Below are 24,376 nucleotides of genomic sequence, written 5' to 3'. Positions count from 1 at the left end.
ATTTTTAGGTTTTTCTCATTATTGTGTGCCTCTACAGTCTGGTGAACTTTGGCCTCTTCTGCTGTTTTCCACCATTTGGCCTGATCCTATGTCAGTATTTTCCTATTCTTGTATCCCTTTTTTCATTAATCTCCCTCGTTTTCATCGAGGCACCTGGGTTTCAGTTGACCTTGTCCTCTTTGTCCACTTCATATTGTTTTAGTCTTCTCTTTATCACTCATGTCCAGTCCACCTCAATCTTGCTGAGTTTACTATTCCGTTGATAGGTGAACCTCTTTTGATGGAGAAAAATTATATATCTTGTGACCTTTACCATCTTCCTCTTTCACAGAGTGGGCCAATGATACTTCAGCATACCTTCCTCTATTTTTCTGTTAATTAGGAAATCAATCAGTCAACCATAGGTGTATCATCAATAAGAAAATTTTGAAATTTTGGTAATTCAGTACATACACTTCATATTTGATTTTCAGCTGCTGGAAGGCATCAGATATTCTTCTTCTTTCCTGTATCTGTATGCCTTTCACTTAAGCACTACCAAATTTACTTGGGATCGGGATGTTTAGTTCTGAGGCTGTATACAGTAGAACCGTGATTATATGTTCCCAGAAACTACGTTTTCCCGTATTATTCGTTCAAATTACGTGGTCCTGTGAGTATCCTAATTAAATCACGTTGTAAAAATCCCTCATTATCCATTCCTTGAAGAAACGATTTCCCGGATCAACTGTCCAGAAATTTCAGTCCCAACAACGCTAAATCCTTGATCACGCATTTTTGAAGAAATTGTATCTCACGAAAGGACGGCTACGGCATACTTACGGATCTTGGTGTTAACGTCCCATCATTGCGATAATTAGAGGAAGTACTGTATTGGAAAAGTGATTGGCGGTGAACTTGCATAAGGGATCATCTTAGCATCACATTCGCATAGATTGTTTAGAGAATCCTTGGAAATCATAACACGGAGAGTGGCCACAACAATTGGAAGGAGACAGAGCGCATTTTGACAGCTCTACTTGATATTATTACGTGCGATAAATATTTTTGATCTGTATTGATGATATTTGATTGAAATAAGTGAAACTTGGTTAAGAAGTTCCCACATAAGAAGTTTTTCTGCCTAAGAAGTGTGATATTCTTAGTCCCTTGATCGCTTGCATTAAGATATATTTATCCCGCTTAAAGTATTCTGTTGTAAATATATTTCCCGGTTAAACAGTTCAAATTTTAGAGCCCCTTGAGATAGAAAACGTCCGCTCAAAGCAGCTCATGGTTAGAACCCTCCAGTCCCCGTGCAAGTTGAACCCTGTGTTAGACCATTTGCGCCTGTCATGGAGCCTCTCTGGGCTTGCCAAGGCCATATGACGTCACGCTATGACAACACCAATACCAGATGCTCACTCTCATCTTGTGGAATCGAATCGAACCTATCAGTTGTAATTTCCACTCCACTGTTTACATCAAGCAGAATAGAATCGAATGGGATTCTACGTGGGAAACACAAAGCATGCAATGGATAGTTTGATAAAACATTAATGCAGTAAGTTGCATGCCGCGACAGGGTGAAGTCATTAATCGAGGTGGCCTCAACATTAATTAAAAACCGAAAAATGTATTTGTCCAAAACACAGCAGCTTCTTATGCATTACCGTACTGTTTGTTAGTAATACATGAATGACAACCATAGGGAATGCCATTTACAAAATTGTTCGCGGTAAATACTGTACATTCCAAGCCATGTCAATTATTGTACTGACATACCGTATTGTATATGGACTCCAACATGATAATATTATTCTGAAATAAGGTCAACAATAATTGCGAAATAAAGTACTGTATTGGCCTAATCTACCACAATATTGAATATTCTAACTTGTTTGATTTTTCATTCCCTTGCTTATTTCCTTCCAGACATTCTCTCTTACGTTGTTTTTGCAATAATGCTTATGGGTTTGTCGTAGAGGAAATTACGTTTCGGAACTAAACTGATAAGATTTTCTGTGTCCATTATTAGTTAGGTGAATAAACTATTACGAAACAAAGAAACATCTCGACTTTATGCAGGAAATAGCCGACTTGCCAGCTGATACAAATTATGCCGCCAAACAGCTGGCCGAAAGATCCCGATCGTCTACAAAGTTGAACGAAGGTTGATAACCAGCTGGGTGTTGGTGAGAGGAGGCCTGATACACACATGCAGAGGCATTGCGATACCACGTGTTGGCATAAAATTGAAAGTTATTTTTATTTTTACCTTTATACGAGCTAAACATTGTACCGTATTTCACGGCATAATCGTCGCCACCGTGTAATCGTCGCATCCTTTATTTTCAATACAAAAATCGGACTTTAAACCTTTAATTACATAATCGTCGCACGTCCAAATTTTGTTCACTAATCTGGTTAAAAGGTAAATGGAACTGCAACGTAAGTTGCACATGAATGCGCAATTTAAATACGTGTATGGTTTATGGGCAATTTGGCAACACAGTCACGTTTGCGACATGTTGCACAACGTATAAATAAATAATACCGGTATATGTACGACGTATGGCTTACCGGTAGGCTATCGGCAGTTTGATAACGTGGTCGCGAGACAGTGTACTATTTATTCACCACCTACATATTATGAGTTCCCATTTGAAATACGTAAGGCTGTAAGTTATCGCTTATCGGTAACGTCGCCAGGAAATACCGGGTAGGTAGGTTGAGTGGACCTCGAACCAGCCCTCAGATACAGGTAAAATTCCCTGACCCGGCCGTGAGTTGAATCCGAGGCCTCCGTGTAAGAGGCAAGCATGCTACCCCTACACCATGGGGCCGGCTCCTGTGTTATTGCGCACGAAGTGAAATCCAAGACGATAACGCAGATTTCTACGGAATTATTCAGCTCACGGTCAGCCGAATTATTTACGATGTCTCAGTTGTCATCGCTAGACTCTTATCTTACTACTACGTCATAAGTGTCCGGGCATGGGATGAAAACTTTTATCCAAGCAGTCAAGATAATTATTATCCAATGCTATTAAAGTTTTATTTTAGAAACTCGTCAGTAATGTAATATAAAATCATCAATAACTTGGAAGAAATATTAACCTAATTACCGTATGTTTAAAAGAAATTGAAAAAAATGAATGTTTGTTACTGACGTCTCGGAATACAGTCAACTATACAGTAGATCTACACCGCGGTAGCTAGAGCTCCGGTTTGCGAGCTTTGCGCAAGCGCAGTAGTGTGTCGCAACCAATGAGCTAAACTGATAAATTGCTGCATCTTCCTTGCTGCCTAAAAGTATTGGCTGCTCTGGAATGGACAGATCACAGATGCATTTATTTGTTTCAGATTTACGTGATTACTGTAGACATGTGTGCGTGAGAATTTAAGTTTTTAATTTGTGTTTGGGGTGTTTGCAGAAATAATTTGTTTTAATAGTGAACAATTACGGAAAGTCATTTATATCGCAAAACATTAACGTGTGAAGCATTTACACTGACTGACAGAGCAAATGCAACACCAAGAAGGAGTGGTCATAACTTTATGCCAATTGCAGGGTAGACTGACATCACTGAGGTATGCTCATGATGTGAAATGCACCACTGTGCTGCGCACGTAGCGAACGATAAATGGGACACGGCGTTGGCGAATGGCCCACTTCGTACCGTAATTTCTCAGCCGACAGTCATTGTAGAACGGGTTGTCGTGTGCCACAGGACACGTGTATAGCTAAGAATGCCAGGCCGCCGTCAACGGAGGCATTTCCAGCAGACAGACGACTTTACGAGGGGTATGGTGATCGGGCTGAGAAGGGCAGGTTGGTCGCTTCGTCAAATCGCAGCCGATACCCATAGGGATGTGTCCACGGTGCAGCGCCTGTGGCGAAGATGGTTGGCGCAGGGACATGTGACACGTGTGAGGGGTCCAGGCGCAGCCCGAGTGACGTCAGCACACAAGGATCGGCGCATCCGCCACCAAGCGGTGGCAGCCCCGCACGCCACGTCAACCACCATTCTTCAGCATGTGCAAGACACCCTGGCTGTTCCAATATCGACCAGAACAATTTCCCGTCGATTGGTTGAAGGAGGCCTGCACTCCCGGCGGCCGCTCAGAAGACTACCATTGACTCCACAGCATAGACATGCACGCCTGGCATGGTGCCGGGCTAGAGCGACTTGGATGAGGGAATGGCGGAACGTCTTGTTCTCCGATGAGTCACGCTTCTGTTATGTCAGTGATAGTCACCGCAGACGAGTGTGGCGTCGGCGTGGAGAAAGGTCAAATCCGGCAGTAACTGTGGAGCGCCCTACCACTAGACAACGCGGCATCATGGTTTGGGGCGCTATTGCGTATGATTCCACGTCACCTCTAGTGCGTATTCAAGACACGTTAAATGCCCACCACTACGTGCAGCATGTGCTACGGCCGGTGGCACTCCCGTACCTTCAGGGGCTGCCCAATGCTCTGTTTCAGCAGGATAATGCCCGCCCACACACTGCTCGCATCTCCCAACAGGCTCTACGAGGTGTACAGATGCTTCCGTGGCCAGCGTACTCTCCGGATCTCTCACCAATCGAACACGTGTGGGATCTCATTGGACGCCGTTTGCAAACTCTGCCCCAGCCTCGTACAGACGACCAACTGTGGCAAATGGTTGACAGAGAATGGAGAACCGTCCCTCAGGACACCATCCGCACTCTTATTGACTCTGTACCTCGACGTGTTTCTGCGCGCATCGCCGCTCGCGGTGGTCCTACATCCTACTGAGTCGATGCCGTGCGCATTGTGTAACCTGCATATCGGTTTGAAATAAACATCAATTATTCTTCCGTGCCGACTCTGTTTTTTCCCCAACTTTCATCCCTTTCGAACCACTCCTCCTTGGTGTTGCATTGTCACTGTCAGTCAGTGTATAAGCGATTATGGGTAAATATAGAAACTATTCTGCGGGCTTCAAGCTAAGCGTAATTGCCTTCGCTGAACAGCACGGGAACAGAGCTGCAGAAAGAAAATTTTCAGTGAGTGAAAAGTTGGTGCGTGACTGGCGGAAAGTAAAAAACAAGATAAAAAGCACAAACCCTTCTAGACGCGCGTTTAGAGGTCCTAAAACAGGGAAGTTTCCTATAATTGACGAAGAAGTGTTTAGGTACCGGTACGTCAGTGAAATACGTAACAATGGCTGCAGTGTATCATATGAAATGTTACAAATTAAGGGACAGTAGGTAGCGCGCAAACACAACATACCGGTAACTCAGTTTAAGGCGACTCGTGGGTGGATTAAGAGGTTCATGTGACGACACAATCTATCAGTGCGATGGAGAACAACACTAAGCCAAAAGTTGCCTGCTGATTACACGGACAAGATTGTAAATTTTCACCGATTTGTCATACGATTGCGCAAGGAAACTTCGTACTTGCTTTCTCAAATCGGTAATGCCGATCAGACTCCAATCTTTTTTGATATGCCTCGCAACAGCACTATTGCGCTAAAAGGATCACGGAGTGTATTCATGAAAACCAGCGGTAGTGAGAAGTTGCGATGCATGGCAATGCTAGCCATTACAGCTGATGGGAGAAAGTTGCCGCCTTACATCATTTTCAAGAGGAAAACGATGCCTAAGAATATACAGTTTCCCCGTGGAATTCATGTACGAGTGCAACCAAAGGGTTGGATGGACGTAGAACTCATGCTGGACTGGGTTAAAACTGTGTGGAATAGAAGACCTGGTGCACTAGTAAAACAACCACCTCTGCTTTCCAAGGTCACCTCGTGAACGAAGTGAAGCAAATTCTCACTACAAATAAGACACGGCAGATAGTCATTCCTGGTGGCCTAATATCTGCTTTGCAGCCACTAGACGTATGTGTTAATAAACCCTTTAAAGACCACTTACGTCGATTTTACAACGAGTGGATGATGAGCGGCGATCAGCAATTGACGCCCGCCGGAAATATCAGGCGTCCACCCTTGGACTTGTTATGCTCGTGGGTGAAGAAGAGTTGGGATCTTATACCACCTGAACTAGTCTCCAAGAGCTTCAAAAGGACTGGGATTTCGAATGCACTAGACGGTTCCGAAGATGACGCAGTGTGGCAGGGAGACGAAGAATCTGATACTGGTATTAACAGAGGCGAGGACGGCGCATCAGATAGCGAAACCTGCGAAAGCGACACCGAAGATTAGGAATAAATTGCGTACCGGTAAGTCCGCATTTCACAACAAAGCGATAATTTTTTGCAAGTGTAATATTTTAACTTTAATACTCAAAATGACAATTAACTTAATACGTTCATTTTTATTTTCAGGTTGGAAAAACGTTCGCCGAATTGTTGCGAAAAATTATGAATTTTGTTTTAAGACTATTTTAATTATTTTGATGTATAAACGCGAGTATTACGTGCATCTTAAATTTGTATCAAATACAATTTAGTTATAAATACATTTTTTGAGTAATACAAATACTGGTATTAAATATTCATCGTATAATGGTCGCACCCTACAATTTTTTCAAAAATTTTGGTATAAAAAGTGCGACGATTATGCCGTGAAATACGGTATTATCGTGTCACTCGTAATTATTACATCGGATTATTAGAACGTAGCACAAGGATGAGGATACATGAAATAAAATTTTCGCGGGGAAAGAAACTGTTTAGTTTAGATGTGCTAGTGTTGCTACTGCGCCTTTATCACTCACACGCAATACTCCAATACTTTCCCATGCATTCATTTCTGCAACTTCGAACCTGCTTTTCTTTTCTTCATTACCTTTAGCATGAAGAGGATAAATGCAGGAAAGTAAACTTGATATCGGCTTGTCCATGCGGTACTTGTGAAACAGCCAGACACTACACCCATGGCCGTGACAACCAGTAGGAATGCATGGGCGATGTAGGCCTATGAATAGGTTCTAAGAATCTCTAAGAATAAGTTGCCGATGTCCCATCTGCTGCCGTTAACTTGAAGCAGATATTGGGGCGTGTGAGGAAGATAGAAAGCACAGGATAATGAACTGTAGTACACGTCTTGTAAGCCTAAAAAAAAAACTCCGCACGTCTCTACTTCTAAATGGACGTTTTGGCAGATTTTGGCTCGGTCTGGTGGTTATGTGTTGAAGCATAGACTTCCAACCAATCCAATCTGCCATTCACATCGATTTATATTGGCAGAGCACGATCTCGAAACCCAGTTGCCAACTCTAATATTTACATTCGCCACGTGGTTAACCATTCTCGCTTAGCTTGTATGGTATTCGGTATGCTTTGTGATCTTTTGCATTTTCCTTCAGTAATTAGTGTGTTTTTCATATTGTTGGAGGGTTCTAGTGATTGAGATCAGTGGAATGTTCCTTTTTGTAGGCCATAACCTCCTTCCTGTGCCAGCCATTAGCGGTGAGTGGTTTTATTTCCTCATTCTCTTTTATTCTTAATAATATATTCTTTTGTTAGTGTCAGATTTTGTTAGTAAGTGTAGTATTTGTGAATTTGTTTTCAATTCATATTCATTAGTTTTTCTGAGTACGGTATTACATTTTACAAGGGCTGTTTACCGCGGTCGTATTCCATCAGCTGTTCTCGCGGGCGTAGCGCGCTGGCAACAGAGGAAGGGCAATGTTCATTTGTTTTCGGAAACTTCAATTTAGAAGTAAGGCCATGCAGAGTCTGCAGGGAATACTTCAGCAAATTGCAAGAAAGTTAAATCTGGAAAGTACGATGAAGTAGAACAAACTCTGCTAATGTGGTTTAAACAGCAGCGAAGTTTAAACATACCTTTGAGCGGGACTATTGTGAAGGAGAAAGCCGAAGAAATTGCTTGCAAATTAAAGGTACCTTTTACCGCATCGAACGGGTGGCTGGACCGCTTTAAAAATTGAGCCGGTATCGTTTACAAAACAATTTGTGGCGAAGCAGAGAATGTAAGTGCGAAGGAAAGGGGAGCGTGGAAGGAAACAGTTCTGCCTGCTAAAATAAGCGGTTACAAACCTTGCAACGTTTTTAATCTCGATGAATTCCCACTTTTTTACTAGCTTATCCCGGATAAATGTCTAATTTTGAAGGGAGAATCTTGCCACGGGGAAAAATTAAGTAAATTGCGAGTTACGGTATTGGCAGGTACAAATATGGAAGGAACTGAAAAACTACCTCTACTGATGATAGGGAAGTCTAGGAAGCTGCGTTGTTTCAAAAATATCAGGTCTTTACCATGCAAGTACACCAGCAACAAGTCACCTTGGATGACAAGTTTCCTGTTTGAAGAGTATATGCAGGCATTAGATGCCAAAATGGGGAGCCAGAACAGGAAGATTGTGGTGTTTATGGACCTCTGCCCTGCTCATCCCAAGGAGAGGCCCCATTTAAGGAACATCAAGGTAGAATTTTTTCCACCAAATACTACATCGGTACTACTGCCCACGGACCAAGGAATCATTAAGGTATTGAAGTCGAGGTACTGAAAATCAATTGTGCGCCGTATGCTGCTACGCATGGAAGCAGGCAAACCCATCTACAAACCATCTCTTTTGGACACAATGCATTTCATTGCCTCATCATGGGATTCAGTGGAGCCTGTAATAATAGCAAATTGCTTCAAGAAAGCAGGCTTCGGCAGTGGTACCAACAGCATTGTTACGGAAGTTGGTGATGAAGAGCCAGGGTGTTGGAAAATTATACAGGAGAAGATGGAGATTACCAGTAGTTTTGACGACTTCACTGCCATTGATGATATCGATCACTTGCGAGGAGCAGACCATCGATGAGATCTGCAAGGAAAATGAGGCAGGAGATGAGGGGATTGAAGAAGAAGAGGAGGAGGTTGAGAAAGAGAATCCCCCAAGACCATCTTGCAGTGAGGCAAGCATCTGCCTTGAAAAACTGAGGCGGTTTATGGAAGGTTCAGTCAGTGTGCCTCAGAACACATGGAAGGCAATGTGGGAAATGGAGAGGTTTATAGTTCAAGAAAGCAGTAAAAACCTAAAACAGTTAACCCTGGACAATTTCTTTGCCAAGTAGCCTAGACTTTTGTGTTTGGAAATGTATTTAATGTCTAATGCAGTATGGAATTTAGATAATGTACGGTTACCATCTACCGTTTTAATGTTCTTAGTATTTCTTTTATCTCTTGTGCAAGTTTTATATACTATGTTCCCTTCTCTTATCAAGAATTTTTATAATACAGTATGTTCAATCACAGTATTTTACTTTATCTCTAAAAATACATGTCATGATAATCTAATATTTATATTGTGGCTTTCTTTCAGCAGCTCTTATATATCAGCCTATTTCGGTATTGTTCACAAACGAGGCAATCTGTTGGCTGTGTGTTTCACATGTATGTCAAAGTACAGATTAGGTTTTCGGGCATTAACCCTTTTAAGAAGTTTCCTGCTTAAGAAGCTTTTTTTTTTTGTGGTCCCTTGAAAAAACTTAATCTGAGTTTCGCTAATAACAAGAAGTTATTTTATTAATTTGACCACCTAATCAATACAATAAATCTGGTCATTGTTGGATTACATTGACATGTTAATTAAAATGGTACATGTTTTGCCTTACATATAGGCATCATCAGCCATGGGTTTAACCTTGATAGTCGTCAACAACTTTTAGCTCATAACATAACAAGTTACCCTCACCAACCTCAAATGATTCTACTTTTGATCCAACATTCAACACGTTAGCTACATTCAACTATCACATTGCCTTTTTGACCAGCATGTCAACAAACCTACATGTCTTAACGTTATAGCATCATATCAAATGAGATAGTCCATAGAGGTCGAATATCAACATTGTATATTGACCTTCAATTACAACCTCGTACTTCTTCATCAAAGTGAACCACAACATCACCATATGCTATTGACTTACTTTTATCTTACGTAAACAAATAATTACAGGTCACTTGACCATCTTTCAACATTATTTTATTCAACATAATATTTTTAAAAATACGATTTTGATCGTCATTCTCATTATTATCTAGTTCTAACTGCTAGTCGGTCAACATCATTTTTTATAGCAATTTTTACCAATTGTCTATAACAAACTGTTGCTTTATTCATGTTACGTATAATAGTAATCTTCCAATATCACTATTGGAAATACTTTCACCAAATGTAAACTTCTCACTCATAGCATAGTCTTTAAAACCAACATTGTACTAGTCTTTTGCCATATGTTAATTTTCTCTCAAGTCTCTTCAAGGCTTTTTATAAATTAAGATTTATTTTATTTATATGTAAATCAGGTGCCTGATTTTATTTCAAGGTTAAACCCATGGCTGATGATGCCTATATGAAAGGCGAAACATGTACCATTTTAATTAATATGTCAAAATAATCCAACAAAGACTAGATTTGTTGTATTGATTAGGTGGTCAAATTAATAAAATAACTTATTGTTATTATTTCAAGCTCTACTTGAAGACGGAACGAGTTTTGTCAAATGTTCGTATTTACAAAACGTCGACATTATGTCCAGGGTTAGATTTTTATTTTTGTTACTTTTTTCTATTGTATCGCCGACCAGGTTTTCGGCACTTCCCTCGGGACGTTGTATAGTCACTGGGCTTTCAGGCAGGAATCGAAACTGCTCCTACTTAACACAAATTTAGTATTTTAATATCACATGCGATTATGTTATCGAGACCAGAACAGATGTTGCACCTTACATACATAATGCCATGGGAGGTTTGGGGATTGCCTGTTACTGTTTTGGTCCTAATATAAGACTGGGAATTTCATGTTTTTGTGTTAAAATGTTATAAAAACCACAGTCGTTTTATTTGCGTATGCTACATTTAAAAAGTTTGCAGCATTTCGCACTCGTACCGACTTTTACAGCGAGCGCGCTTTCCAGCTGAGCTCAAGGTCACAAATAACCATAATTTCTGAAGTTTTGATGATATTTTTTCTCTTTCCAATTTGATTGTGATTAGTGACGGGCAGAATTGGATATAATGCATTCGAGAACTTCGAGAATCAATACTTACATTCAAATCGAAACCACATTCTCGAGTTCATCATAACCTTTAAAAGTTGATGTAGGCCTTATTTACATGGTACAAGATTTCCATCAACTGACTACGAAATGTATACCGGTGACCAAATGAAAATGGAAAATAAAAACAAGGGATTTTGCCATCATGTTGGGTGCTTTTGCAACTAATGTGTTTTGTTTTATTTTATTAGATTAGAAAATTAAAAACTACTTGTGGTCGATTGTTGTTTGGCTTGATTATTTTCACCATGTTGGTCCGTATTGACTTGTATTCAAATCTCTATAGAACACTTTCCCGCCTTGTCAATACTTTACATATTTTATTATATTTAATTACCGTACATGTTTCGAGAGCCAACTACTCTCTTCTTCAGCGGTGCCAAACATTAATTAATCTTTGGACTTGGTGCATTGGTACAAATAGAACAATTATATATAAATCTTGAAATTGTTACAATATTTCTCTGTGTTTCACCTTTCACTTACTTACTATATCATTTGTTACAGACTTTGAACTAGAATTTTCAAATCTTAAATAATAAAATCTAGTAAATTAATAACTATATGTTAATTTTACGTCCTTATTTACATTTAAAAAGAATAAAATGTTTCTTCATGTCTAAATTTAACATTTACTTTGCCATTTAGTAGAAACCTTTAAATAAAATAGTTTCATTTCGTGAAATAATAAATAATAAATAGCCAATTCATAAAATAATAAATAACACTTGTAAAGTTACTCACTCTCTTAAAATATTTTCTGCTCTCTTCTTTTTCTTCTTTCCTTAAGTCTGCTATAATTCCAAGACCTCACATGAATGCTGCCGGTTACTTGATGACCATACTAGCTACTTTTGTAACCGTCAAATTCTTCAGTTCGACTTGTTGCCAAATTTAACCATTAACAAAATATTATTGCACTAGTCTGAATAAACAAACATGTCCTTGCTCTCTGCTGTCATGACAGCAGCATAGTAGCAGCTCGCCCCGTAAGGTCATTGACAGCAAGGAAGACATATTGTTGGTTCAGACCAATGTTTACATCACTTTAATTTGTGGACAAATTAGATGAAATGAAGAATTGGGACGGGATTAAGAGGAGGTGAAAGGTGAAACACAGAGAAATATTGTAACAATTTCAAGATTTATATATAATTGTTCTATTTGTACGAATGCACCAAGTCCAAAGATTAATTAATGTTTGGCACCGCTGAAGAAGAGAGCAGTTGGCTCTCGAAACATGTACGGTGATTAAATATAATAAAATATGTAAAGTATTGACAAGGTGGGAAAGTGTTCTATAGAGATTTGTTGCTTGGCTTGGCGTTACCGGTATTAGATTTTTTGAAGAATTTGGCTGATCAAAGTTGCTGAACTGAAAGGAGTTTTCACGGGAAACTGATGAAGTTTCCCCGGTAAAACTGAATGTAAAGTTTCGAGATTTTTAAGTCGCGTACCGGTAATTAATATTTGAAGCCGGCCCCGCGATCTAACATGCCTTCCTCTCACCTGGAGGGCCCAGGTTCAATTCCCGGCCAGGTCACGCATTTTTATCTGCATATGATAGCTGGTTCCAGGTTCACTCATTCTACGATTACATTTAATTGAGGACCTATCGAATTGTGAGATGGCGACCTCAGTCTAGGGAGCCAGGAATAACGGCCGAGAGGATTCGTCACGCTAACCATGTGTCACCGTATAATCTGCGAACTTTTGGGATGAGCAGCGGTCGCTTGGTAGGCGGAAGGTTCATTGGGACTGTAGTTTGGTTTGGTTTAGGAGTGTTTGTAAGATGATAACAATACATATTTAATTTTTGTGACATTTAGCCAAATTGTTGATGGTTCATTCCAACATTCAGACCATATAGGAGAACAGGATGGATGACAGATTTGCATGCCTTACCCTTCAATTTGTCCGGCATCTATCTGTAACACATAACTCCACTTAGCGCATGCCATTTCATCCAACCAACATTAATATGATACGTAAGCATATGACTTGGCATCAGTAGTGATGACGAATCCTTGATACTTGAATTTCTTTGTCATTGTTAGTGGTTTGCCATCAAAGAAAATAGTAAACTGTGGTTCATCTTGTTCAGAATCCACAAACTTACGCAACATGTATTTAGTCATCCTTCGACTGATTTTCAGCCCATTTTATTCCAGTGCTGTTTGCCATCTCTCTAAGACTGCCTTGTCCTTATCTCTTGCTGGGCTGTGTAGCTCAAGTGATAGAGCGCTGACCTGCTGAGTCCACTTAATTTAATGTTATTGGCTTTACATCCCATTAACTACTTGTAAGGTTTTCGGAGACGCTGAAGTGCCGGAATTTAGTCCTGCAGGAGTTCTTTACATGCCAGTAAATATACCGACATGAGGCTGACGTGTTTGAGCGCCTTCAAATACCGCCGGACTGAGCCAGGATCGAACCTGCCAAGTTGGGGTCAGAAGGCCAGCCATTCAGCCCGGCTGAGCCCACTTGGCACTATCGATCCTGGGCCAGTCCAGTGGTATTTGAAGGTGTTCACTGCTCATGTATGTCAGCCTTGTGTTTATAGATTTACCGACACGTAAAAGAACTCCTGTAGGATAAAATTTTGGCTCCTCAGCATCTCCATAAACCATAAAAATGTAGTTAGAGGGACGTAAAGCCATTAACATTATTATTACCTCTTCTTGATTTTTGTCGATTAAGACGTCATCCACATACAACATTTTTTAAGGCAATGTTGACATTAAATTTTCTGTCAAGTAATTGATGACAGTATTGAACAGCAATGGGCTGAGTGTCAGTTCTTGATGCACACCTACTTCAGTAGGACTTCGTGCTCTGGGAGGGCGGCCCAAACAATATCCCTAGGAATGTGGTCGTGTGTTTTCTCCAGGTCTGTAGAAATTATGTGAAGATCTTATTTTAAGTCACAATGTTTTTCACATGGTTTTTGATGTTTGAATTTCATCAGTGGTTGAAACCCCATGCATAAATCCAAGTTGATTTTGGGGGATTTTAGTGTATGCCAATGTAACTGGCTAGGACACTTCTTCTTCTTCTGTGGCACTACAGTCCATGGTGAACCTTGGCCTTTCCAACGAGCTTCTTTCATCCATCACGGTCGCATGCTGCCCTCCTCCAATTTCTGCATCCCAGCTCCCATAGATCATCTTCCACTCCGTCCAGCCACTTGTTCGAGGTCTACCTCGTCCTCTTTGTCCTCCTGGGTTTCACCTCAGACTCCTCCATTCTTGCCACATGACCTGCCTATCTTATTCTTCCTGATTGTATGATTTTTGTTACTGGAGCATCGGTGTGTAAAGTATATAGTTCTGCATTTTACCTTGTTCTCTATCGTTCTTTATCATACACGGGACCAGTTATCCTCCTCAGAACTTGCCTCTTGAATCCATCAAGCAGCCTTGTGTCGGTTTCTGTCGGTGGCCATGTTTCTGAGGCGTAAGTGAGGACTGGTCTTACAAGGGTTTTATAAATACAGTAGTAAGTTTTGTTGGGCAGTTGAGGAGTCTTGACCGGAATAAGTTGCTCAAGGCAAAGTATGTCTTATTTGATGAGATCAGCCTGATCTTAATTTGAGCTGAGATATCATTAAAGCAGGTTACTGTGGAACCAAGATACTTGAAACTATCTACTCTTTCAAATGTATATCCATCCACACTGGAAGTTGTCGTCATATTACGTTGATAGGCTTTCTCACAGGCCATATATTTTGTTTTGTCTTCATTTATCATTAGGTCCATCTTCCTGCTTGCTTGGTTTAAGGCTGTGAAGGCTTCTTCCAATGCTGGTATTGTTCGTGCTACAATGTCTAAGTCATCTGCATATGCCAAGATCTCCACACATTTGTAGTAGATGGTGTGTCTGGTCTGTAGGCCTGCATCCCTGATCACCTTCTCAAGTGCTATGTTAAATAATAAGCATGCCAACACATCTCCTTGATGTAGTCCATATTTTATTTCCAGAGGGTCTGAGCAATTTCCTGTGACTCGAATGTAGCCTCTTAACATCAGACATCATGATTTTTACCATTCTCAACAGCTTTCCATGTATCTCCATCTCCTGTAGGGCACAGTACAGATGGTTTCTATTGATGCTATCATATGCAGCCTTGAAGTCAATAAGGAGGTGATGAATTCCAATTCTGTATTCGACAGTCTTCTCCAAGATTTGGTGCATGTTCAATATCTGATCTATTGTTGACTTTCCTCGTTGGAATTTACTTTGATACGCTCCAATCTCTCTATCCATCCACCTGTGGGAGTAACTGATCGAAAATGATGTTACATAGCACCTTGTACCCCAAATTCAAAAGGGTGATTCCATGGTAGTTTCTGCACTCCATTCGGTCGCCTTTATTATGTATGGGACATATTATTCCTTCATTCCACTCGTCTGGTATCTTCTCCTGTTCCCAAATGAGAGTAACAAGATCAAACAAGGACTGCTCTAATGTTGCTCCTCCACATTTTAGCAATTCTGCTGGGATGCTATCAGTGCCAGGGGCCTTATTATTCTTCAGCTTCCTTAATGCTTCTCTAACATCCTCTATCCCTGGGCTATCCTGTGACTTTCCATGGTCTAATCCTTGTTCACACTCATGGGCAGCATCATCTACTTGTTCTAGTTCTCGGTTCAGTAAATCATTAAAGTGCCATTGCCATCTTTCCAGTATCTGTTTACTCTCACTTATTATGTTTCCTTCTTCATCTCTGATCAGGCTAGTTATTGGAGTAAATTGTCTTTGAGCACTGTTCACTTTTGTATAGAACTTTCTGGCTTCATTCTGCTTCTTGCACAGTTCCATACATTCCACTTCAAGCTTAGTCCATTCCCTTTTCTTTCAGCAATCTATCATCTTTTCAATCCTCCTTTTCTCTCAGTAATCCTCCAGCAAACTTCTTGTACAGTTTGTTTGTAATGTCTTTTGGTATGCGATGTTCTTCGCTTCAGTAGCCCCCCTACACTTTTCTTCAAACCATGTAGGTCTTTTAAATTGTCTTTCCATCCCTAGTACATCCTTAGCTGATTTTTCTATAGCTGTTTTTATAGTTAACCATCTCTGCTCTATGTTCTTACTGTCTTTTATTGTTTCTTGTTCTTGTCCTAGGGCCAGAGAGACTTTCTGGCAGTACAATTTGCAAGTTTCTGTTGATTTCAAGGCTGCAATGTTGTACCTTTCTCTCCTGATTTGTCTTTCTTTTTGGGCATTTGATATCCTTGTTCTTATCTTAGCCATCACTAAAAAATTATCTGAATTCACATGAGGTCCACGGAGAGTTCGTACATCCATCAAGTTTGATTTATGCCTCTGGTCTATCAGTATGTGATCAATTTGATTGATAGTTATGCCATTAGGTGGCTTCCATGTTTCCTTATGTATCTCCTTATGAGGAAATCTGGGAGACCGCACTACCATATTTCGGGAGGCTGCGAAACAGACCAGTCTTATTCCATTGTCATTAGTAGATTCATGCTTACTATGGGCTTTAATTATGGGCTGGATCATGGTTCTCTTCCAAGTTGTGCGTTAAAATCACCCAGTACGATCTTGATATCGTTCCTTGGGCATTTATCATAACCTTTTTTCAAGGGCATCATATAACTCATCTTTGAGGTCTTCACTAGATCCTTCTGTTGGTACATGTCCATTAATTATACTGTAATTAAAGAATCTTCCTTTAATTCTAATTACTGACAGCCTTGGGTTTATAGGCGTGAAGTCAATCACCACCAAGTGTTTCAGATCTTTATGAACAAGAAAACCTGTACCAAACTCATGTTTGCTATCATCACAGCTATAGAACATAGTACCCTCTTTCTTTTCCTGGATGGCGATGATACTCTCGTTGAGCTTCCCATGCTGGTCTAATAATTTCTTAGGCGATCCTGGGCTATATAGAGATCTAACATTCCAGGTACCAATTCGGAGATGAGTTTTCAATTTTGTATATACCATCCATTGTCCAGGATATATGCCATGTCATCGTCTGTTAATCCATCTGGCTTCTGCTCTTTGGATTTTTGTAACTTAGGTTTTTTTTACGGGAAGAGGGTGTTAACCTCAGGCCCAACATCCAACCTGGAGGACCAGGGTGTCACTCTTAGTCTGGATCATCACCTTAGACCTATCTGGCTTGGGTATCCCTACCAGGAGCATATGCTACTGCCGGCATAGCTCTAAGGATCACATGAACACTCAAGCCTCCAAAAGACCAGGCAAAATGTATTTTGCCTTCGTCAAGGTGGTGATACCATCGGGTGGCTGGCTAGCACATATTCTCATATTTTTAGGGTATGTGAAGTAAGTTTGTTACCTCGATAACTTCTGCAGTCTCTGATGTCTTCTTGTTGTTCTTGTAAATGGGTACCAGGCAACTTACACAAAATTGATCCAGCATAAGGGCACTGGCAAGGATTTTGTTGAGCAGAGAATCTAACCAATCTAATGCTTCTGCTGCCAATACTTTCTATAGATCAGCAATAATGTTGTGAGGTCCTACTGCTTACCACATTCATTTTTGAACAACCTTAGATATAACTTCAGACAGAGGTCCATCAACCAGAGCCTGTGTGATTGTTCCTTTTCTTGGAAAAGCTTAATTCAGCTTTTTGTAAAAGTATTTCTGCCAGTGATTGTTAATGGTTGTTTCATTGGTAAGCAGATTTCCCTCATTGACTTGGATGTATCTGTTAGCAACAGTGTCCCTACTCTGACTTTCTCTCTGGACAGCAGTCTTATGATGTTAGTTTGTCCTTTCTGGCATTTCAATGCTGTCATATAACTGCTGCTGCCTTCTTTGTTCTTACGACAGAGACTTGAGCACACTTCTTGAAAACGTTATAATCCTGTGTGTGATGCTCAGCATCATTGCTGTTTTAGCTCTTCCACCAGGCTTGAAATGCCAGTTCTTGACCTCTGTGCTTCTTCGACATCATCTGTCTACCATCATAATGCCCCTATGCATGACCCTTAGCTTTCCCTTCCCTTTGACACACCAAGAAAGAGTCATAATCAAGTCGTGATCTTGGTAAACACTTTTTCGCTGAAGAAGAGAATTGTTTTCTCAAATTTTTTTTTTTTTTTCAGTGTAGTGAGATTGTCACATGGACTTCATGTGAGCCTTTTTTATGTTGTTTGCAGAGCCTGCTGATGAGAATACTGTCAACACAACGTTCATACAGTGGCTCGCTTCAGTGACAGAGAGAATTAACCAGACTATGCATTTCCAGTTCAGTGGAAAGCCTGACCCACTTGTATTTCACGTCCCTCAGGTAAGTAGAAGCAAAGTGCACAAACTGCTACTTGAATGTAAATTTCACAGTTGATACAAAATGCCTCTATGAACTCCACGTTTAAAAAAAAAAAAAAAACCCTCATAGTCATGGATAAAATTCATAAGAACATTAAACAGAGATTGGGAAGACAGACAACGAAAGCCATGCTGTTTGCAGATGATATAGTGATATGGGGTGAGGATGAAACAGAAGTGCAAAAACAAGTAGATGTATGGAATTAAGAGTTAGAAAAAATTGGGATGATCGTAATCACAGAGAAAAGTAAAACAGTAGTGATGACAAGGGGAAGGAAGGAAGGAAGGAAGGAAGGAAGGAAGGAAGGAAGGAAGAAAGAGGAGAGATAAAACTGAATGGTAAAATTCTGGAAGTGGTTAAAAGTTTCAAGTACTTGGAAGTGTGATCACAGAAGATGGAAAGATAACTGAGAAAATTGGGAAAAGAATACAAGCAAACAGTTTCTACCAGAGTGTAAGGGGTATTTTATGGAACCAGGATATCCCGAAGAAATGTAAGAAAGTACAGTGAAACTCGGTTAAGAAGTTCCCGCATAAGAAGTTTTCCCGCCTAAGAAGTGTGATATTCTTGGTCCCTTGATCAGTTGCATTAAGATATATGTATATTTTTCCCGTTTAAAGTGTTCCGTTGTAAATATATTTCCCGGTTAAACAGTTCAGATTTTAGAGCCCCTTGAGATAGAAAACGTCCGCTCAAAGCAGCGCATGGTTAGAATCCTCCAGTCTCCGCGCAAGTTGCACCCTGTGTTAGACTGTTCGCGCGCTCGCGGTATGTGTCTGGTGTCACGGAACATGTGCGGGCCTGCCAAGGCCATAGGACGTCACGCTAATGACAACACGGACACCAGATGCTCACTCTCACCTTGTGGAATCGAATTGAACCCATCAGTCGAAAGTTTCACTCCACCGTTCCACCTAGCGGAATAGAATCGAACGGGATTCTACGTGGGAAACATAAAGCACGCAATGGATGGTTTGATAAAACTTTAATGCAGTAATTTGCGGGCCGCGACAGGGTGAAGTCATTAATCGAGGTGGCCTAAACATTAATTAAAAACCGTAAGGTGTATTTGTCCACAACATTACTGTTAATCTACCACAAAATTGAATATTCTAACCTGTTTGATTTTTCATTCCCTTGCTTAGTTCCTTCCAGGCATTCTTTCTTACGTTGTTGCTGCAATAATACTTATGGGTCTTGCCGTAGAGGAAATTATGTTTTTGAACTAAACTGATAATATTTTCTGTGTCCATTATTAGTGAGGTGAATAAAAACAACTTCCCGACTCTATGCAGGAAGCAGCCGACTTGCCAACAGCCAGCTGATACACGTCGCCACAGCCGGCCGAAAGATCCCGATCGTTTACGAAGTTGAACGAAAGTTGATAGCCAACTGGGTGTTGGTGGAAGGCACACAGACGCACTGCAATACCACATGTTGGCATAAAATTGAAAGTTATTTTTAATTTTACCTTTATACGAGCTAAACATTGTATTATCATGTCACTCGTAATTATTACATCGCATTATTAGAACGTAACACAAGGATGAGGAGACATGAAATGAAATTCTCGCAGGGAAAGAAACTGTTTACGTTTAGATATGCTAGCGTTGCTACTGCGCCTTTACCACTCCCACGTAATACCCCAGATACTTTTCCATGCATTCATTTCTGCAACTTCGAACCTGTGTTTCTTTTCTTTATTACCTATAGCTTGAAGAGTATTGAAGCGGGAAAATAAACTCAATACTGGCTTGGCCATGCGGTACTTGTGAAACAGCCAGAAACTACGCCCGTTGCCGTGACAACCAGTAGGAATGCAGGGGCGATTTAGGCCTAGGTTCTAAGATCTCTAAGAATAAGTTGCTAGATTTCCCATTTGCTGCCGTTATCCTTGAAGCAGGTGTCAGTGGTGTGAGGAAGATAGAAAGCACATGCTAACAAACTGTAGTACACGTCTTATCTTTGCGTCTTGTAAACCTAAGCTACGGATTGCCAAGCACAGTGTAGCGTCGTAATTATAGGAGTCGGTGAAGTTAGTTGTACTTGTAATATCAACGTACAAACTTTTAAAGTGAAAATGAGCGGAACTCAGAGGAAAGATATCAAGCGAAAGGCACTAACAATAAAAGACAAAGTGGAGTTATCTACACTTTCCCGTGTTGCCTTGGCAAAGGAGCTGGGGATGCCGCCGTCTACTTTGAACAGTATTATAGTGAAGAAAGAAGAGATCTCTGCTTTTGCAGGGAATACTTCAGCAAATTGTAAGGAAGTTTAATCTGAAAAGTACGATGAAATAGAACAAGCTATGCTAATGTGGTTTAAACAGCAGCGAAGTTTAAACATACCTTTCAGTGGGACTACTGTACAGGAGAAAGCCGCATGCAAATTAAGGGTACCTTTTACCGCATCCAACGGGTGGCTGGACCACTTTAAAAATCGAGCCGACATCGTTTACAAAACAATTTGTTGCGAAGCAGAGACTGTAAGTGCAGAGGAAAGGAAAGCGTGGAATGAAATGGTTCTGCCTGCTAAAATAAGCAAACCTTGCAACGTTTTTATATAACTTAATATGTTCCCTTCCCTTATCAAATATATTTTAATACGGTATGTTCAATTATTTTACTTTATCTCTAAAAATATTGTCATGATAATCAAATTTTTATATTGTGGCTTTCTGTTAGCAGCTCTTATATATCGGCCTATTTCGGAATTGTTCACAAACAAGGAAATCTGTTGGCTGTTTGTTTCACATGTATTTCAAAGTACAGAATAAGTTTTTGGGCATTACCCCTTTTAAGAAGTTTCCTGCTTAAGAGGTTTTTTTTGCAGTCCCTTGAAAAACTTCTTAACAGAGTTTTACTGTATTATATTTAACCTATTATGAACTCATACTAACCTATGCAGCTGGATCGTGGACTACAACAAAAAGAGTGGAGAGTAGAATACAGGCAGCGGAGATTAAATTCCTAAGGGGTATCGAGGGCAAGACCAGAAAGGATAGACTTAGAGATGAAGAGATGAGGAAAAGGACAGGGATCTTGAAACTTCAAGACAGGATAGAAACAACAAAGCTAAAGTTGTATGGGCATATGATGAGAATGAGAGGAGAGAGAGTGCCAGAAGATGTTCTTAAAAAAGGAGAAGAGTGTTAGAGAGACAGCCAGCGATGGAGGTCCTTGATTCACAACCCGACCCAGGAAGCTGGAAACGGGAAATGAAGATGATGGTGATGATGATGAACTCCATGTACAAAGTTATGTCAAGGATTTGAGGTGAGGATTTCTTGAATATTGAATTTCCACGACCGCATTGTAATTCAAACAGACTTTCAATGTATTAGGTCGTGTTACGTACATGTAGTACGTGTTGAAGAGATGTTAAGTACAGAACAAAAATGGCCAGCCGGACACCAGTGGGATCCGAACCCACAACCTATGCATAATCTTGGAAATTTATTATAGCTGTAAACTGCAAACCGCTTTGCATAGAAATACGTTGAAAGTTGCAGTGTAATTATAGCTGCTAGAGGGGCACCAAATGGCATTGTCACTGGCTTCTCACCAAGCCAGAAACAGTTCAAATCCTGGCCACTGCGCGGTTCAGATTCCACGTAACACTGCAGTCCTGTTGTTAGTCACATAAAACTACAAACTAAGCTTCAGCTTTTTGTTTATGATTGCTCTTTACAGTGGAGCTCAAACCTCCTGCCATTTGAAGTTGTGCCAGTAGCAGCATTGTTGAATTGCCTGTCATGCTGCTTGTAAAACTAAAAATCAAATACTATGAAAGCTCAGGTTAGTTTTTTTGTTTTCGGGTCTTTGGAGGCTATCAGCATAAAGGGAGATTTTTTTCTGAATATATAAAAACAAAAATCACATTTCTATGCAAAGCGGTTTGCAGTTTACAGCTATAATAAATTTCCAAGATTATGCATAGCTTGTCGCTGCCTCTAGGAGAGATGACAGGAATTACAAAGTGGAAGGATAAAATGTGTTTTAGTGTTCTAGACTTAATGCCTTGATCATTTCAGTGACGTTATTTACATATCAGCACCTTAAAAGCATGAAATGAATTAATTCACTGACAGCTGAATCACTATTCTGCTCTGAAGGAAGTGCAGTATTATCACATATGAGACCTGGGTTGTTTACACAGTTGCATTATGGTACTGTAAAAAGATGCCTTTTGATTATTGTTACATTATGCTAAATAGTTATATGAAACAAGATGACTTAGATATAAGTTATTTATTCACATCACCACACACTTCATACACACCACCATACACAATAATATCTCCATGGTAACCCCAAACATAGAGTACATAGGCACACAGAATATTAGAGTCTATACATAGTCATGGTTTCTAAGAACTCCCATGTCCTGTTCACTCATCGCTCACACTCCCCATTTTGGGCAATGCTTTTGCTGCTCATTCCAAAGCATAATTCATTGGATTGGCCTCTGAAACACGTGTCCGTCCTTGCGGGGCTATATCTTCTTGTCTCTTCGCATGTAGAGCTTATGAATCTGTGCCAATTTCTATGTTTGTCTGGGTAGATTGTCTTCATTCAACGGTGCTAAATCCCGTTCATGAATCACTGGGAGAGTTTGTTCATGAAATTGGCTCACCTCTAACAGCTAGTCATTCTTCCAGTCACTCCAGAATGTGTTAATTGCTGCCTGTTTCCATTTCCACATCCCGAAGATTTGCTGTATTGTTTTCATGCTCTCTTCTGTGTTAGTTTCCTTGTTCAGCATTTTCCCAAGCTGCTTCCAGTTAGAAAATGAGCTGGTGTTTAAAGGCCTGTATTGGAGACCATCTTCAATGTATATTAGGGGTCTGCTGTAAATTGCTACTTTCATGCCTACAAGAACCATGTAATTGTTTTTATTGTCAAACAGTCTGCTTCCAAAACTTTTCTTCAAGCAGTTTTTGACTGTCTGCACCATTCTCTCCCAGAATCTGTGCCACCAAGTGGTACTTTCACAGATATATTTCCAATGAATGTCCTTACAATTAAAAAATGTGACAACTTTTTCCGTATCCAGGTTGCGCCATAACATGCAAGTTAATTTCCCGCTTTTTGAGCATCTGTCCTGAGTAAATAGTCCAACATAACCATCTTCTTCTGATAAATATCTCTAAAGCACAAGTTAATTTCTCTGTTGACATGTCCGATGCTAATTCTAGGTGGACTGCTTGAGTAACAGCACACGTGAATAAGGCGATGTATAGTTTCCTTGGAGATCTCTCTTTTCTGGAATACAGTGAGCCTGCAAAGTCGACACCAGTAGTTTCAGAAAGTCATCCAGATGTCGGTCATTCTGGGGAAAGTGGGGCTTCTACCTTGGAACCTGCATTGGCTTTAATTTTTTTTTTTTTTTTTTCCTGCTTGTTTCACATCGCCTGAGGATCTTTTTGATAGCCTGCCTTGCTCTCACTATCCAGAAGTCTGTTCTGAGGATGGTAAGTAAAATTCTTGTTCCAGCATCATTTAAAATGATTGAATTGTCTTCAAGAGCGGCAAAATGTAAATGCAAATGTTCAAACTTCCATCCTGTATAACATGAGTTTACTGCTGTCTCATGTACTCGAAGCCATCTATCTTCTGCAAAGATTGTCTTAAACCAAACAAAATGAGTAGTACCTCTGTTGTCTGTTTTATCTAGGAAACTGATCTTTGAATCTTTGGGTATATCTATTTTGTTTTGAATTTCCTCTATATCCACTGAGAAAGATTCTCTCTGTAACTGTTTAATCCATAGAAGTTTTGCACTCTGAATTTCTTCCAGCTGTAGAGGACCTGATAGTTCTTCACTGTGTGCATTTAGTTTACATCTCAAAATCCAAACAGTGACTTGTTAGAACTGTAGTAATTCTGCTAAATTTAGTGATGTCAGAAACTGCTCCTTGTTTTGTGGCTATAGTTTTATGAGCTACTTTTTCTCTCTTTTAGGTTTAGTGAGTTCATTTTCTGATATGTAAAATTATTCGAGCCAACGATCACACTCACTCACTCACTCCGTAGGCTTCTGAGGGACGTGAAGT

At 40.2% G+C, this 24,376-nt stretch overlaps 1 protein-coding gene across 4 annotated transcripts in view; it reads left to right on the top strand.

The window, feature by feature from the left end:
• Window positions 1-24,376, top strand: part of LOC136877532 (uncharacterized protein C2orf42) — a 227,010-nt gene that overhangs the window by 156,678 nt on the left and 45,956 nt on the right. For all 4 annotated transcript variants that reach the window (XM_068228673.1, XM_067151653.2, XM_067151652.2 and 1 more), the window contains exon 10: window positions 18,152-18,282. In XM_068228673.1, coding sequence (XP_068084774.1) covers window positions 18,152-18,282 — 131 coding nt within the window. The remainder of the gene's footprint in view (window positions 1-18,151; window positions 18,283-24,376) is intronic.

Source organism: Anabrus simplex, chromosome 7 (assembly GCF_040414725.1).
Source record: "Anabrus simplex isolate iqAnaSimp1 chromosome 7, ASM4041472v1, whole genome shotgun sequence".
In the NCBI taxonomy this organism is placed as follows: Eukaryota; Metazoa; Arthropoda; class Insecta; order Orthoptera; family Tettigoniidae; genus Anabrus; species Anabrus simplex.
The sequence above is the reverse complement of the archived record's forward strand: the minus strand, read 5'-3'. Positions and strand labels throughout refer to the sequence as shown.